Consider the following 18092-nt stretch of genomic DNA (forward strand, 5'->3'; position numbering starts at 1 on the left):
AATTCAAATCATTTCCAAATCCATCGTAAGCCATGCTGTGGCATCTTAAAGAGATTTGTTTTACATGTTTTTGACATTACATGCTTCCTTCCATTTGAAAAGAAAGACTATACCAATCTGCAGGAGCAGGGTAGACTGTGTGAACTGCAGGTGGAAATTGAGAAGTCTCACGCTAGGTGCTCGACATCTAAGTAGCACATCAAAGCAATGTCAGACGATGGGGACAAAACAAATGAAGAAACTTAACCAGATGTTCTGACTTAAATGGAGACTTAATTTCAAATCACAACATTGTTGTGTAAAGAGAATGGTGTGATGAAAGAGAATGGTATTTTGTCTTTACACTGACGAATGTATTAAGATGTACTTTTTGGTCATGGAAGTTATCAAAAGTTAGAGTCCAATATGTGCCTTCAGGAGAATGCAGCTGGTGCTTGAAAGTGGTACCAGGGCTAAACAATAACATATAATGTTGTGCACAGGTGCAGTCCTCGGTTAGGACAGGGGAGGCGGGCTGTCACACTATTCTTCCTCTCTCCCGCTTCTTCTTTATCTACAGCAGGGCCGTCCAAAGTGGGGCCTGCGGGCCAAACATGGCCCCGGACGAAATTAGATTTGGCTTGCCAGAGGAATGGTTTTTTTGGGGGGGGGGTTTTCAAGCCCAAAAGTTTGGGCACTGATTTATGCAAAGAAATTCTAGGGGAAGAGGCTTAAATCCAAGATGCCACAGATGTTCAAGTCCTTCTTATTGAGAAGATTCCACTAGAGTGGCATCAGAGGCAACTTTACGGGGAAGTAAAAAATAGCTTTATTGATTTGTGGATGATTAGTTGTTCCGTGTGAAGTGCTGCCAATAGTAAAACCCTTTCCCAAAACTGTTTATACAGAGTTGGCTGGGTGACTCCCCAGCTTTCGAACAATCTAATGAAAAGGATAGCAGGTTAGGATTTTTCATCATGAATCTTGTTCTGCAGGCAGCTCTGCAGTGGTCAGTAGCTGCCAGTCACAAAGTCATACAATCTGAACCCAAACCTTAAACTACATCCAAAAAGCTAATTTTTGTTTTCATAAATTTTGACAATATAGACAATTTCGACTTTGCAGCTGGCCCAACTAGCGGAAATTGCTCAGTTCTGCCTCCAGGACAAGACTCATCCCATGAAACAGCAACCTGCTAAATAATATAGCCCCTTCTTGTGTACTCCCCAAATGTCTTTATAGCTTGGTTCCAGATCTGTTTGTGCCATCTTACCAACTCCAATTAACATAGGAAATGGTAAGGCAGCACAAAGAGATCTGGGACTAGGCTAATGTTTCTCCTCTCCTCCGCCTTCCCTAGAGCTGACGTTTAGTAAAGACCACACACCTGAAGTGAAAGGGTTGGCAACATGTTTATTGTAAATTATTTCAAATAAAAGACAGGAGATAAGATTTGACTTTCTGGTTGTGAAAAATAATCCAAAAATGTTTAAATAACAAAAGCAACAACAAAAAGATGTACTCCAGTCCCGTATGCAATGATACGTTCTCGGGGCTGAAATATGAAAACAACCGATTCTCTTTGCAGTGATTGATTTTAACATTCGAAAGGCTGCTGATGTCATGGCGATGACTTCACAGATACTGTTCACATGAAGGCCTGTCGAGGGATCGACTGCTAACCATAACTCTTGACTTCCCATGTTATGTTAAATTATCCAACTTTAAAAATTACTGGGCCACACACACACACACACACACACACACACACACGTTTCTGATTTAAGTCCCCTGTTGACTGGTAACAGTGTCACTTGTACCTATACTGTGATCAAAGCAACAAAACCCCTAGAATGTACAGTACCATCCCATTTGACCAAGCCAACCTGTACATTGTACAATTGTGTCACCCCAAGTTCTCTTTGGGTGTGGGTGGGTTAGTAAGGCCACTGCACATTTGGATTCATGGGTCTAAAAAAGGTTCTGACAACATTAAAGACACATTATGATAAAACATCTGACTGTCAGAGGTAAGATGAAGAGAAAATTCCCTTATGATTGAAAAACGTTTGAGATTAGTGAAAGAAAACTAATGAACCAACAAGCTCACTCATGATGACATCTTTACCTACGCATTAGAATGACAAAGGACAAGAACCATGAGGCCTGAGAGCCTTTAGCAAAACCACTGACAAACAAAGTCAGGTGGGACCTAACCTGGGTCTCATTCATTAGGCACCAAACGCAAGAAAACTGACTGTAACCAGGTAGAGGCTCCTTTTTTCCCCCGTTGCAAAAGGTTTCCACTGCGTGCTCTAATGAACATGACCCTGGTGTTCTAGACAAAGTTAAACTCCGTAACGTTGCATAAGCTATAGACAGACTCCGCAGCACGCTGCCATACATTAGACTCTGTGACGTGAAGAAAAGCAGCAAGCTTCCTAGTACCACTGAAGACAAAGAACAAGGTACCGTAACGCACCAACACAGATTTTTTTTGCCGTGTTAAAAAACATACATACAAAAGGTACTCTAAAAAAATATACTGTTAAATATACAGGACATGCATGATAGAAATGTATGACGGACCAAAGACAACTTCTGACAGGAATATTTCCATAAGCCAAACAAAAATATATACGAAACATGGTTAACCTTGTACTAACTGTGTTACACGTTCCCTTCTTGTTGTTGATCCAAGCTCAAGTTTCTAGGCATCTGTTTTTACAAACTGTCGTTCCTACGAGTTAACAGATAAAAATATAAAGAACGGTGCGACTATGTGGACTAATGCAGAGTTCATTACCAAACTCAACCTCCCTGATAAAAGCTTTGATATTTACCACATACGACTGGGAAGAAAATCCACTTGACTGCCCCACCAACTCGTATTTACAATGAAAAAAATAAACACAACATGTAATGTGTTGGTCCCATGTTTCATGTGCTGAAATAAAAGATCCCAGATATTTCTCATATACACAAAAAGCTTATTTTTCTCATTTTCTAAACAAATGTGTTTACATCCATGTTAGTGGGCATTTCTCCTTTGCCAAGATATTCCATCCACCTGACAGGTGTGGCATATCAAGAAGCTGTTTAAAACAGCACGATCATTACACAGGTGCACCTTGTGCTGGGGACAATAAAAGGCCACTAAAAGTTGTGTCACACAATACAATGCCACGGAGCATGCAATTGGCATGCTGACTGCAGGAATGTCCACCAGAGCTGTTGCCAGATAATTGAATGTTAATTTCTCTACCAAAACGTTGTTTTAGAGAATTTGGCAGTAAGTCCAACCGGCCTCATAACCCTAGACCACGTGTAACCACGCCAGACCAGGACCTCCACATCCGTCTTTTTCACCTGCGGGATGGTCTGAGACGAGCTACCCGGAGAGCTGATGAAACTCGGTTTGCACAACCAAATCATTTCTGCACAAACTGTCAGAAACCATCTCAAGGAAGCTCATCTGCGTGCTCGTCATTCTCACCAGGGTCTTGACCTGACTGCAGTATGGCGTCGTAACAGACTTCAGTGGGCAAATGCTCACCTTCGATGGCCACTGGCACACTGGAGAAGTGTGCCCTTCATGGATGAATCCCGGTTTAACTGTATCGGGCAGATGGCAGACAGTGTGAATGGCGTTGTGTGGGTGAGCGGTTTACTGATGTCAATGTGTGCCACATGGTGGCAGTGGGGTTATGGTTCCACAGGGTACAATCAACAGCCTGATCAACTCTATGCGAAGGAGATGTGTCGCACTGCACAAGGCAAATGTTGGTCACACCAGATACTGATTGGTTCTGATCAACACCCCTACCTTTTTTTAAAGGCATCTGTGACCAGCATATGCGTATCTGTATTCCCAGTCATGTGAAATCCATAGATTAGGGCCTAATTAATTTATTTCAATTGACTGATTTCCTTATGACCTGTAACTCAGTAAAATCTTTTAAATTGTTGCGGTTATGTTTTTGTTCAGTATAATATTGGGAAGCTCATCTATCATCCCTGAGCACAGACTTCTCCCACATGGTGACCTCTGATGTCGCCTACTAAGGAAATTACCTTGATAACAGCGTTTTTGGCAGTTAAACGTAACAAAACATTATTTATAAAAAGCAATCAATTTATATGGTTTTTTGAACACTATCATTTGTTTACAAGCATGACAGCTGTACTTTTATTTTATGGTTGACGCAGCTTGTTGCACATTAGTCAATTAGCGTTTCTCAACTAGTTAAAAGCACGTGAATGCATCTAACCGGTATTTACGACTTCACAACTGGTAATTACCACCTTCCCACTTGGCTATGAACACAGCAATAGTCCTCAGTCTAAAACACACAAAACAATGAATGGGATCTAACTAATATACCGTCATTTCCAGACTATTAAGCGCACCTGTATATAAGCCGCACCCACTGAATTAAAAAAAAAAATATTATTTTGAACATAAATAAGCCGCACATGTCAGCAGCGTGAGTCAATTCCTCACGCTGCCGTTTCCAACGTCTTATCATCGACTCATTAAGACCAAGCTCCCGTGCAGCAGCTCTATTTCCTTTTCCAACAGCCAGATCAATCGCCTTCAACTTGAAAGCTGCATCATATGCATTTCTCTGTGTCTTTGCCATGAGGGTGACAAAATGACTACCGTAATCAGAATGATGGGAAGTTTGAGAGCGCTCGATTTAATCTAAACAGTAAACAAAAAAGTTGTTTGACCTTAACCTGTTCGGAAATTTCATTGGTCTAATGAAAGCTTCATGCTGGCAAAAAACTGAGCACGTCACAGAATGTGTTTTTTTGAAAAAAAAATAAATAATTGAAAGCGGGAAAAATCCATATATTAGCCGCGTCATTGTTTAAGCCGCGAGGTTCAAAGCGTGGGAAATAAGTTGCGGCTTATAGTCCAGAATTTACGGTATGTGTGTTCTCCTGATTGTAGATCTATCCAATCACATTTGACTACCAGTTAATGTGGGCCAGTGATGAGGATCTAAGGGGCTAGATTGGCAAGTGAAGGGGGATTGTCTAGCTTGTTGTGATTGATTTGCAGTGATATCACTACATGGTCGTCACAGACATTTCTAGACTACCGACCATGGTCCCTCGGAATTTCCAGAGAACATTATAAGGTTACTCAATCAAATCGTCTAAATCGTTAAAAAGAGGAACAATGCAGTTACCAAAATGTACATGAACGTAATATATACTGTATTTCTCTCCATTTAAAAAAAAGTTTGTATCCAAAATACATTTATACCCTTTTTTTCCAAGTCGACCTTACGATATTGTCGTCTTTGGTGTAAGAAAATTAGCTATTAAAATCTACAGGCTATTAATGTTATTGTACAGGAATGGAAAGGAGAACCTACTCGAGATCATTGAACTGATCGATATGGGGGGGTATACTGATACCACGTATCTAAAATGATGCCATCTGGAATATTCCAAATATGTAAAGTGCTTGGGCATTAGTCCCCAACTCGAGGATGCGAGAGATTGTTACACATACATCCGTTAAGAGAAATAAGGCAGATCGGTTTCATCCACTTAACTGTACTCTGAAACACCTGCATTTGTTCAAAGCACAGAGGTGGATAGAGGAAGAAGAGAGTACAGTTAAGTTGACCCTTTGATAGAAAATGAGATAAACAAAGTCAGCTTGCTGTTTAGTCGTAAACGGACGTCAAACAGTGAAGCCCCAAGAGATTGTGAGAGCATCATCTTGATTGTTGACGATCGAGATTGAAAACATTGAGTGAATAAAATGGAGTATTTTAGCAGCCTATTCACACACACAAACACACCCCAACTAATGATGTTGTATGGTCTTTGTGCAAATCAAGTAGAAGACGAGAGCAAGCACATATTCCTCTGATTAGGGCAGTGGGGTGTGAGAAAGAGAGAAGGATGGAGACAGATGGGGAGAGCTAGAGAATAAAACTCAACCAAGGTTCTCCTCTTCTGAACCAATGAGAGCTTCTGACCAGGTTCAAGTGACACTTCCGCTATTGGACCATCCGTCCCAGTCACACGTGGTGGAGGGGGAAGCGGGGGCAGAGCGCGACCTTGGGGGTGTGGGTTCTTGGTCCTCGCGAGGCGGGCAGCGTTCTCAGTGCCAATCCCGACTGTGCCACTCTGGGGCTCCAGTGTAGAACTGTGGCAGGTGGCATACTGCCATTTGCTGGAATGGCTGTCTCAGGCCAGACAGACCCGCCTAGACTCGTTAGGATGTCTTCCCAACTATCGGATTCTCTCTAGAAAGACACAGAAAAACAAAGAGGAGAAATATTTACGTGGCTGTCTATTAGTGTGTGTGTGTGAGTATAGACATATGCATGTGTGTGTATAGGCATGTGTGTATACTTACTGGCTGCCATACTGCGCGGTGCCGCTGCGGGTGTCATGCTCGCTCTGCAGCTCCTTCAGGATGTGTGTGATCTGCCGCACTGTGTGGAATGTCTCCTTGGAGTCCTGGATGGTGAACAGGGAGTAGTCGTCCTGCTCCCTCGGAGGACCCTGGTACACAGCAATGCTGGCACACGCATCTGACCACAGGAGACAGTTACATGAGGTCATCATCACAGGCTATCACAGCAAGCTACTGTTGCCAGATTATCACTAAAAAGGGCCAAACTGAGCCAAGCCAATCAGAGCTGTACTGGGCTGGCCTGGTTAGTCATACACAATAGTTGCTGGAACCGAGCTGGAAAGGACAATGTGAAAAGAAAATATCCGAGCCAGCAGGACACGGCTCAGGTGTGAATCAAGTATCAAAGTGTCATGCATTCTGCACAAGCACACATAGATGCAGAGAAAATGCCTCATGCAATAAGCCACTACAGAAACAATCTACTGTGATAAGAATACGTTTTATATTAATTTGTGTGAAAGTTGGGCGATTGACAGGTAGAATCTCTCTTGCCTTCCATCTTCTGTAGCTTGGAGTAGCTGGAGGTGAAGAGGGAGAATATTCTCTCCGTCTCGCGGTCACAGTCGATGTCCAGCTGTAGGTTAGCCAGCAAGGTACTGGGAGGGGAAACAGGGTCATGTTCATTAGGCACCAAAAAGAAAACAGAAAATGTCCAATAACGCATCCTGAATTTGTCCAATTTCTCTACACTGCTCCGTACTAAATAAGACTGATATGAGACTCTGGTGTCTGATACAAGTAGGCAGTGATTACGGTATGGTCAATTTCTTTGTTGAAGCAGTCGCTATCTCCTAGGAACTTGTGTTGATTTGAGAGGGAAGGATAGCACCAATACAAGAAAATGCCATCTGGTCGATCAGAGTGCAAGATAGAACTATGAACCATATAAAAGGCTCTATGCTCAACTCTTACTAAGTTCTATAAATGAGTCTGGGTGCTGTAGCCCAGGAGTAAATTAGACTTTTAAAAAATAACTCACAAATAACATTATTCAGAATTCACTCAGGATTATCCTAAATCATGGTAGCATCCACATTAATGTAGACGTTTTTAGAAACCTATTCCATTTTATTTATAAGAAAAGTGACTCCAAAATGACACAATGCATTATTTACCATTAATTTATATTGGGCACAAAATAATCTGCAACACCACCAAAACAAACAGCAAATGCTGTACAGTCACAAACTTGATGTAGTCATTGCATGCTATGAATATGGGACCAAATACTTAAACTTTTTACTACTTTAACACACATAAGTGAATTTGTCCCAAAACTTTTGGTCCCGTAAAAATGGGGAGACTATGTACACAAAGTGCTGTAATACCCTCAAATTAAATCTGACAGTCTGCACTTTAACCTCATAGTTATTGTATAATTTCAAATCCAAAGTGCTGGAGCACAGAGCCAAAACAAGAAAAAATGTGTCACTGTCCCAATACTTTTGGAGCTCACTGTATGCCTCTGTATTTATGGGTGGTGATACTTGGGAACAGATTTCCTCAATTAAAATCACTTTGAGGTTATTTCCTGGTGATTATACAAAGTGTAATAAAATGTTATTGGAGAACAGTTATTGGGGCGCCCTGATCTAGGGACTAGTAGAGGTTGGTTTGAGATTCAGAGCTGAGTACTCACGGTGTGCAGGGTTTACAGCCCGGCTGGCTGTCGCTCAGGCTCCTGCAGCAGAGCCAGGCTCCGGCCAAGTAGGCCGAGGGGTGGAAGGTGCCCAGGCGGTCCGGGTTACAGCGGCTCACTTGGCTCAGCACCTCCACCCACTCACTGGCCTCCACGCAGTTCCCTGCCTGTACGTACAGCGGCTTCTCACTGTGGAGCACCTGGAACATCTAAAAAGGGGAGAGGAAAGAGGAGCTGTCTATAACACACACACATTACATACAATATCTGATAGGCTGTGAATATGGTGGAAAATTAATTGTCCTTTGCACACAATTAAGATGTTATTTTATTTAGTAACAGACACTCATAGTCCACATATGTATCTGTTCAAATTCAATGCATAAACTCAAAGAACTTCCCTCAGAACTTACATAGGACCACAGGAGTTTCCTGATCTGTTGACCTGACCAGGAAAACCTCTGAGCCCTTGCATTAGCCTATAGTATAACTGTGCTTTACCGTTTACTGGTCAGGTAGGTGGCCAGGGAAAACTCCTGGCTCTAAACAGACCACAATAGACAGTCATGAGACAGGTTGAGGGGGTCCCAAGTCCTGCTTACATTTTTGCGGTTAAAGGCACTTAAGTCCAGTTTCTCCACAGCCCGGATATTCTTCACAGGCATAATGCAGAGTGCTTCTTTCCCTTGAAAACAAAAAGAAAAATTTACGTAAATATACGCGCACACAAAATGTCTACATTGGACTCTCTTACCCTTATATAAACAGGCTACTGTAACAAGTTACAAGGATAGTAGCTAGTCTCAACAACAGAAAGAATCCCGTCTCTGGATAAATTATATGGTAATATTCTTCAACTGTTGAAGGATAATCTGGAACCCACCCATGTCGTCTTGGTCAAGCTACATCACTAGGAGGAACATTGAGTTCTTGCACCATGTGACCCTGACTACTAGAAGACATGCAGCATTACACTTCACACAAACTCATCCAACAAAAATACAAAGACAAAACATTCTTTTTACACTTGATAGACCACCATTTCCTACGCTGTGTCTGACAAAAGCCTGGGCCAAAATCACTTAAGTTGTAAACACAGATCTTCACTACTCTGGCTACATTACTGCATTCTGGTACATTATTCATGTTGTACCTCTGAGTTGCTCCAATATCCAACAGGAGTCCCAAATCTAGAGCAGAGCTAGACTCCATTAATGATCTAAATCCCAATGAGAAATGCACTTTATTACAATGCAATGTTCAAGGTGCTGCATTGTTGCCAGAAGCATTATGTCTAGGCAATCAGATGCACATCTGAACATTCTGATCCATGGTTCTCTTCACAATTTTACTGAAACCTCCTGCCAATATATATAAATAATTTTTTTTTAAATCATGCACACAAACTAGTCTGAAAGTGAACCCAGACACACTTCAGCCGAAGGTGACACACAACTAGGTTGCGTCCCAAATGGCACCCTCATCCCTACATAGTGCACACTACCTTTGACCAGAGCTCTATGGAATTGGTTGCCATTTGAGACGTAGTCCTAGTGGTTAGTTCCATCTGCAGGGATCATCATGATAATGCTCAGACCAAATGATCATGATCCCTGGAAACTCGAACCCTGTCCTTCTCCCCTCCATTACAAATTGAAACCCATATAAAAAAATAAAAAAAGTTATGAGACAGCAAACACTCACAGCAACATGAGACTTAGTTCAAAACCTCCTGAACTCCTTTCAAACTTTTTTAGCACAGACTATTGCTAACCCCCAAAACAGCACCACCAAGTGCTGCCTGCTGTCATGGTGCTTCAGCTGCACTGCCCAAACCCGGTTGTCACTGTCAATTTAGAGTGACACCAATCTAGTGGCCCCATCTGTCTGCCTGTTCTGCTGTAACAGAGCCAGCATTGTAGTGGCAGGGCACAGCTCCAGAGACCACTCCAACACACACAAAAAACACACACAGATGAACACACATGGGGGGGTGCGTCACTTGAGTGTGTTGAGTCACTGACGTGGTCTTCCTGTCTGGGTTGGCGCCCCCCCCTTGGGTTGTGCCATGGCGGAGATTTTTGTGGGCTATACTCGGCCTTGTCTTCGGACGGTAAGTTGGTGGTTGTAGACATCCCTCTAGTGGTGTGGGGGCTGTGCTTTGGCAAAGTGGGTGGGGTTATATCCTGCCTGTTTGGCCCTGTCCGGGGGTATCATCGGATGGGGCCACAGTGTCTTCTGATCCCTCCTGTCTCAGCCTCCAGTATTTATGCTGCAGTAGTTTATGTGCCGGGGGGCTAGGGTCAGTCTGTTTCATCTGGAGTATTCTCTTGTCTTATCCGGTGTCCTGTGTGAATTTAAATATGCTCTCTCTAATTCTCTCTTTCTTTCTTTCTCTCGGAGGACCTGAGCCCTAGGACCATGCCTCGGGACTACCTGGCATGATGACTCCTTGCTGTCCCCAGTCCACCTGGCCATGCTGCTGCTCCAGTTTCAACTGTTCTGCCTGCGGCTACGGAACCCTGACCTGTTCACCGGACGTGCTTGTTGCACCCTCGACAACTACAATGATTATTATTATTTGACCATGCTGGTCATTTATGAACATTTTAACATCTTGACCATGTTCTGTTATAATATCCACCCGGCACAGCCAGAAGAGGACTGGCCACCCCTCATAGCCTGGTTCCTCTCTAGGTTTCTTCCTAGGTTTTTGGCCTTTCTAGGGAGTTTTTCCTAGGGAGTTTTTCCTAGCCACCGTGCCTCTTTCACATGCATTGCTTGCTGTTTGGGGTTTTAGGCTGGGTTTCTGTACAGCACTTTGAGATTTCAGCTGATATACGAAGGGCTATATAAATAAATTTGATTTGATGGGTAACAACATCTATGCTTATCTAAGGCATGTGGTTGTGGAGGAATGATCAAATGTTGTGGGAGTACAGAATACAATCTACAATCTCCCAAACCTACACACCCAATACTAAAACTTGATAAATTAACATCAGGAAGTTGGCTCCTTCACCAAACATGTACTTTCTGATGATTATCAAATAAACATTGTTTAAATTGCAGCTGTTTGCATGCCCCACATTTCTTTTCAAACCATGTTCTGAAGTGCATCCTCGGTCAATGAAATTATGGAGTTAAACCAAGCTAACTCCATATGGAATTCAATATTGATGCACACGCCGACAGCGGGTTTTCCACATTCCAACAAAAACAAAATAAATGGATAATGAAATGTGTCAAGAATGACCGTTGACATGGCGGTAAAAGGGGGGGGGGGGGGGCACCCTCCGGAGACCAATGGATCTAGACTGGATTCTTTCTTCAAAGAGTTCATGTGAGTTTACATTGCTCCAAGACTTGAGAAGGACTAGGAGAAGGAGTGGCTGGAGCTGTAGGGCCCGTTGCCCTGAGTCGAGGCCGGGATTTACATGAAACAAACTTTCAAAAGATAGAGTAGACCGACAGACACACAAACATTCACAAACTGACACACATACAGCTGCAAGCAGATACACACGTGTAGGTAGGCCCAACCCTCGACCTCACTTTTATCAACACTCAACGGCCTCCTCTGTGTTGCTCTCCACATCCTCCATTCTGTTAGCCTGCATACTCACACTAAATTCTGTCATTGAAGTAATTTGTGGTGACAAGAGGAATGAGGGGCATGGTACAAAAAGTAATAAGCGATTGGATCGTGTATAACCAAATCAGAGTACCAAAGCCAATGAAGAATTTTCCAACCTCTGCTTTACCCATGTGTGTTCTGGCTCTGGCCCAACCCAACGGTTTCTGGACCAATCAGACAGCCCAAATGTGTTCGCAGTCGGTGAAGGGTTAGGGACGTACTCAGATCCAGATTCATTGCGGAGAAAAAAAACGAACATCCGTGGGCGTGGCGTTTGGCCAAAGCAAGGAGTCTGGGTAGCCAGGCAACCATTCTGTCACACCCCTGTGAAGCAGTAGGTGCTGTTGTGGTAACATCATGTAGGTCTGATGATGTGATTGGACATTAACTGAACAGTAATGCTATTGGTCAACAGTCTCTATTTGAAGAATGTCAAATATATTTTGATTTGTTTAACACTTTTTTGGTTACTACATGATTCCATGTGTTATTTCATAGTTTTGATGTCTTCACTATTATTCTACAATGTAGAAAATAGTCAAAATAAAGAAAAACCCTTGGATGAGTAGGTGTGTCCAAACTTGACTGGTACATATGATACAAAAAACATATGATGAATATTACCTTATACACATCTCCCTAGCCCCCTGACACGCACCAAAACTGACACAACAGAGTGGATGAAGAAATGAGTCTTGGTAATTGTTGAGAAGAGTGCTGAAGGAACAGTCTTGGTGGAGTGTGCCATGGACCTGGGAGCAGCAGTAAATTAACGGAAGGTTGGATTTGGCTGGGGCCTGTTCCAAGCAACTTACGTAACTGATTGAAAAAAATGACTTGACATTTCAACAATAGAGTGGGGGGAAAAAAACAGTGTTACACAAGACCTTCGGCTCGTTTATGCAACGTCTAGTCTATCACACCATGTACAATATGGCTTGAAGAGTCTGGCTGCTATTGGCTTTCATTGGACTTAGAGATCGGAGAGGTCTGACAAAGTCCAAGCAGATCAGAAGACTCGACTTGAACATAGTTTGGCTTTGTACACCCAACTTGACAGACCCCAAGGAGGCAAGGTATACTTGACTTGGACTGGAGGTATACTACTCCTGAAACCTAGTCTTCAATTATGACAAACTATGTAGCCAACAAAGTCTTGTGAAGTCTTGTGTATGATCCCAAATTATATTGAGGTGGTCTCAATGACACACATTTGTAGTCTAGTTTATTGTAGGCTATTTGGAATATGAAACAAATGAACTAGGCCTATATGAGCTTATTGCAGATCTCCATCCATCAAGTTAGGTCTGATTACTAGGCTTGATTTCAACATGCCTTGTTGTCATTGTGAACAAAGCAGAGAGCTAGAGATTAAGTGCTCTGATTTGCTCAGCTTCAACTTCAGACGGTCGAGCCAAAAGCCACAAAATGTGCCAACTAGAAGCCTATTTTTTGTGTAATTGTAGGGTCATTTTTCATACCAGCATACTTTGACCTCAAATTGCATGCATGGTACGCAAAGTGAGCAGGTTGGCAGGTCTGGTGTATGCGCGATACTGCTATGGCAGCAGCCCCCAGCGTGTCATAGCCACCCTCTCTTCAAGAACTACAGGAGCCTAGCGTGCGTGTGTGTGTGTGTGTGGCTGTGCTCCACTGAGGTGAGCTGAGGAGTAGAGTACTGGACACCCGCCAGGTAGGCCCCACTATAATGACCAGGGTTCTCACTTTCCCTCCTCTTCTGCCGCTCTCTGGCTCTCTCATTATAACGAACAGAGCTTACTTCCTGCATTCCTCCCCCTCTCTGTGGGAGGCCGGTGGCCCATCAATAGATACCTGTGGATAGAGCTCCATATATTCATCATCTCCCCTGGGAGATAAAAGCTAAGAGCCTTGTTCCAAACAATGTTGTATGTCTAGGAAATCCACAATTTCAAAACAACTGGCTAACCTGGCCCATGGAGGGCTCTGGTCCAACACTGCCCCCTATGGGGGACTCTGTGGTTGTGGTGTGTGTGGTTGTGATGGTGTATCTGTGTGAGTGAGTGTGTGTGCATGCCACACCTCTGTGCTTGTGGTAGGAGAGCTCCCTGTTGGTCACTCTAAGCCACCTCTTCTTAAAGTTCTTGCCGATGCGTTTCCTTCCCTGGGCCCGCTTCTGTACCTCCCTGTAGTAAAATAAATATAGACTTGACATTGGCACGGTAAGTTTAACTTTACAGCCAACAACCCATTTTTATGTGTAGCTTTCTTTATGAACCAGAAAAATCTAAGTTAATGATCCCTCTTAATGACAAACCCCTCTGGTCAGCTCAAACTCAAGTCACCTAACTTTTTACATGAAGTTTAAAGATTTAGTCCTGGACTAAAAAGCACTTTCAGTCCAGGAAACAGGCACAAAATCTTTACCCCACTAGCCAAAACCCAAATGAAATTTGATTTGTCACATGAGCCGAATACAACAGGTGTAGACCTTACCGTGAAATGCTTACAAGCCCTTAACCAGCAATGCAGTTAAGAAAATAGTTAAGAAAATATTTACAAAATAAACAAAAGTTAAAAAATATATTTAAAAAAGTAACACAAATAACAATGAGATTATATACAGGGGGTACCAGTACCGAGTCAATGAGAAGGGGTACAGGTTAATCAAGGTGATTTGTACATGTAGGTATGGGTAAAGTGACTATGCATAGATAAGACAGCTTCCTCTGACACCGCCTAGTATATAGGTCCTGGATGGCAGGAAGTTTGGCCCCAGTGATGTACTGGGCTGTACGCACTACCCTCTGTAGCGCTTTACAGTCAAATGCCGAGTAGTTGCCATACGAGGCGGTGATGCAGCTGGTCAGGATGCTCTCAATGGTGCAGCTGTAGAACTTTGAGGATCTGGGGACCCATGCCAAATCTTTTCAGTCTCCTGAGGGGGAAAAGGTGTTGTCGTGCCCTCTTCACGACGGTCTTAGTGTGTTTGGACCATGATAGTTTGTTGGGGATATGGACAACAAAGAACTTCAAACTCTCGGCCATTCCACTACAGTCCCGTCGATGTGAATGGGGGTGTGTTCGGCCCTCCTTTTCCTGTAGTCCATGATCATTTCCTATGTCTTGCTCACGTTGACGGAGAGGTTGTTGTCCTGGCACCACACTGCCACGTCTCTGACCTCCCTACAGGCTGTCTCATCATTGTCGGTGATCAGGCCTACCACTGTTGTGTCGTCAAACTTAATGATGGTGTTGGGAGTCGTGCTTGGCCACACTGTCATGAGTGAACAGGGAGTACAGGAGGGGATTAAGCACGCACCCCTGAGGGGCCCCTGTGTTGAGGATCAGCGTGGCAGATGTTGTTGTCTACCCTTACCACCTGGGGGTGGCCCGCCAGGAAGTCCAGGATCCAGTTGCAGAGGGAGGTGTTTAGTCCCAGAGTCCTTATCTTAGTGATGAGCTTCGTGGGCACTATGGTGTTGAACGGTGAGCTGTAGTCAATGAACAGCATTCTCACATAGGTGTTCCTTTTGTCCAGGTGGGAAAGGGCAGTGTGGAGTACGATTGAGATTGCGTCATTTGTGGATCTGTTGGGGCGGTATGCGAATTGGAGTGGGTCTAGAGTTTCCGGGATGATGGTGTTGACTTGAGTCATGACTACTGACATGAGTGCTACGGGGCGGTAGTCATTTAGGGTGGTTACAGGGACTTGGGCATAGGGACTATGGTGGTCTGCTTGAAACATGTAGGTATTACAGACTCGGTCAGCGAGAGGTTGAAAATGTCAGTGTAGACACTTGCTAGTTGGTCCGCGCATACTCCGAGTACACGTTCTGGTAATCCGTCTGGCCCCGCAGCCTTGTGAATGTTGACCTGTTTAAAAGGTCTTGCTCACATCGGCTACGGAGAGCGTGATCACACAGTCGCCCGGAACAGCTGGTGCTCTCATGCATGCTTCAGTGTTGCTTGCCTCGAAGCGAGCATAAAAAGGCGTTTAGCTCATCTGGTAGGCTTGTGTCACTAGAGAGCTCGCGTCTGGGTTTCCCTTTTTAGTCTAATGGTTTGCAAGCCCTGCCACATTCGACAAGCGTCAGAGCGGGTGTAGTAGGATTCAATCTTAGTCCTGTATTAACGCTTTGCCTGTTTGAGAGCCGTGCGGAATTTCTTATAAGCGTCCAGATTAGTGTTCCGCTCCTTGAAAGCAGCAGCTCTAACCTTTAGCTCGGTTCAGATGTTGTCTTTAATCCACGGCTTCTGGTTGGGATATGTACGTACGGTCGCTGTGGGGACAACGTCATCGATGCACTTATTGATAAAGCCAGTGACTGAGGTGGTATACTCCTCAATGTCATTGGATGAAACCCAGAACATATTCCAGTCTGTGCTAGCAAAACAGTCCTGTAGCGTAGCATCCGTGTGTGGAGTAAAGGTGGTCTAGAGTTTTTTTTCCTCCTCTGGTTACACATGTGACATGCTGGTAGAAATTAGGTAAAAATGGATTTAAGTTTGCCTGCATTAAAGTCCCCGGCCACTAGGAGCGCCACTTCTGGATGAGCATTTTCTTGCTTGCATATGGCCTTATACAGCTTGTTGAGTGCGGTCTTAGTGTCAGCTGGATGTGAGCCACTCACCCCTCTTTAAGAACCACAGAGTCCTCCACCCCGCTGGACTCCTTACTGACGTTGGAGGAGATCTCATCTAGGAACTACACACACACACACACAATGTTAGAGGGAAACACCATGCTAAATCAGCAATGCAAAAAAAAAAACTAACATGGAAAACTGGTTGGTAAAACTTTGAGTTTTGACACATGGTCTACAAAATCTAAATCTACAAAATCTAAATGTGATAGGAAGGTTGCTTCACAACCAACAACTCACCTTTTTTACTTTTCCAATACATTTGTCTTCTTGGAATGATTTGAAGAAATCGTACATGTAGGATTCTTTAAAACTAGACTAAAGACAAAAACACAGACACAAAAAGTGTTACTTTTGCTAAGAGCAGACCTACAGACAATCCACTGGGCAAAAACTGGTTAAATCAACGTTGTTTCCACATCATTTCAACCCCAAAAAATCTATATGATGATGTTGAATCAACATGGAAAACTAATTGGATTTGCAAAAAGTCATCAATAAGGGCATTGTGTTTTTATTTGCTGACTTTTAACATAAATCCAATGACACGGTGAAATGTTTTGTTGATTTGACGTTGAATTCACATTAGTTGACAACTCAACCAAATGTTTATCAAAAACAGACCTTCAACTGATGTCTGTGCCCAGTGGGAATGAATGATATGATAGACATGTTGACTGACTGAGACACATACACAAGGGAAGATTGATAAATTGATTGGTGGGCATGTTGACAGGCTGATAAGACAGACATACATGAATACATACCAGTTTGTTTTTGGACAGGCTGCCCCAGCTCCCCAGAGTCTGGATGGTCTTGGAGATTAGAGTAAGTGTTCGGGAGACCTCTAGGTCCTGACAGATGAGTGTACAAAAGACGTCAAATACCAGGGTCATGTTTTTGGCACCGAACAGAATACATTTTTTTACTTTTTTTTTTTTAACGGGGAGGGACTAGCTGTGCTTGTCCAATAACTTATTGTCAATTACAAACACTTGTTCTCATTTTCCATTTCAAAATGTTTTTTTTTAATCTATCCGTTGCGTGCCCTAATGAATATGACCCAGTTTATATCACAACAGCACAGCAGTGGGCACCACTGCTAAATTATGATTGGGAAACACATTTTTCAGAAATCAGTGTAAAAACAGTCAGCTTATGTGAATATGCATCAAAACATTTTTGGAATCTAATCAAGTTTCTCAAATCAATCATGGGGACCCTCATTTTTGTTCTAACCCAGTACTAAACATTCCTAACTCAATAAATCAAGGGTTTGATGATAGGTTGAGTATTCTAATCAGGTGTGTAATCGCTGGGTTAGAATAAAAATGTGCTCTCCCAGAGCATACCCCAGGAATTGAATCAGAAACACCCATGTAATCTACCCTTCCAAATATGCAATTTTTGAAATTCAAGAATTACTAAGCATTTTTGTCTTGTTCAGCCTTTGTCTTGTTCAACCGCTCCCTTCAGCTCCATCTGTAGATGACCTTCTAGGAATGATAGAAGGCAAACCTCCATCTCCTCAGAGGTCTAATAGTCTCCAGCATCAACAACACTTCATACGCAACCACTGGCTGGCGGATTAGAGAGTAGTACCACACACACACTCTGGTCCCTCACCACACCTTCCTATGTTGATTACAGATTCTCTAAATGTCCTTTCTAAGGACCAATGAGCATGTACTTCTGGAGTAAATACCATTCACAGACTCTTACTGTATGGTCTGAAATGCTTTGAGCGATGCTCATGGTCAACCA

At 43.3% G+C, this 18092-nt stretch overlaps 1 protein-coding gene across 1 annotated transcript in view; it reads right to left on the minus strand.

Moving 5' to 3' along the window:
• Positions 1 to 4919: 4919 nt before the first annotated feature.
• Positions 4920 to 18092, minus strand: part of LOC115206149 (ras GTPase-activating protein 2-like) — a 45563-nt gene continuing 32390 nt past the window's right edge. Inside the window, exons 16-24 of the mRNA XM_029772799.1 lie at positions 17096 to 17182; positions 16569 to 16646; positions 16317 to 16390; positions 13765 to 13868; positions 8669 to 8751; positions 8067 to 8275; positions 6920 to 7023; positions 6365 to 6542; positions 4920 to 6251 (exon numbers count right to left, since the gene is read on the minus strand). Of these exons, the coding sequence (XP_029628659.1) occupies positions 6221 to 6251; positions 6365 to 6542; positions 6920 to 7023; positions 8067 to 8275; positions 8669 to 8751; positions 13765 to 13868; positions 16317 to 16390; positions 16569 to 16646; positions 17096 to 17182 (948 nt within the window). The 3' untranslated portion in view covers positions 4920 to 6220. The remainder of the gene's footprint in view (positions 6252 to 6364; positions 6543 to 6919; positions 7024 to 8066; positions 8276 to 8668; positions 8752 to 13764; positions 13869 to 16316; positions 16391 to 16568; positions 16647 to 17095; positions 17183 to 18092) is intronic.

The sequence above is a fragment of the Salmo trutta genome, chromosome 13, assembly GCF_901001165.1.
Source record: "Salmo trutta chromosome 13, fSalTru1.1, whole genome shotgun sequence".
NCBI lineage: Eukaryota > Metazoa > Chordata > Actinopteri > Salmoniformes > Salmonidae > Salmo > Salmo trutta.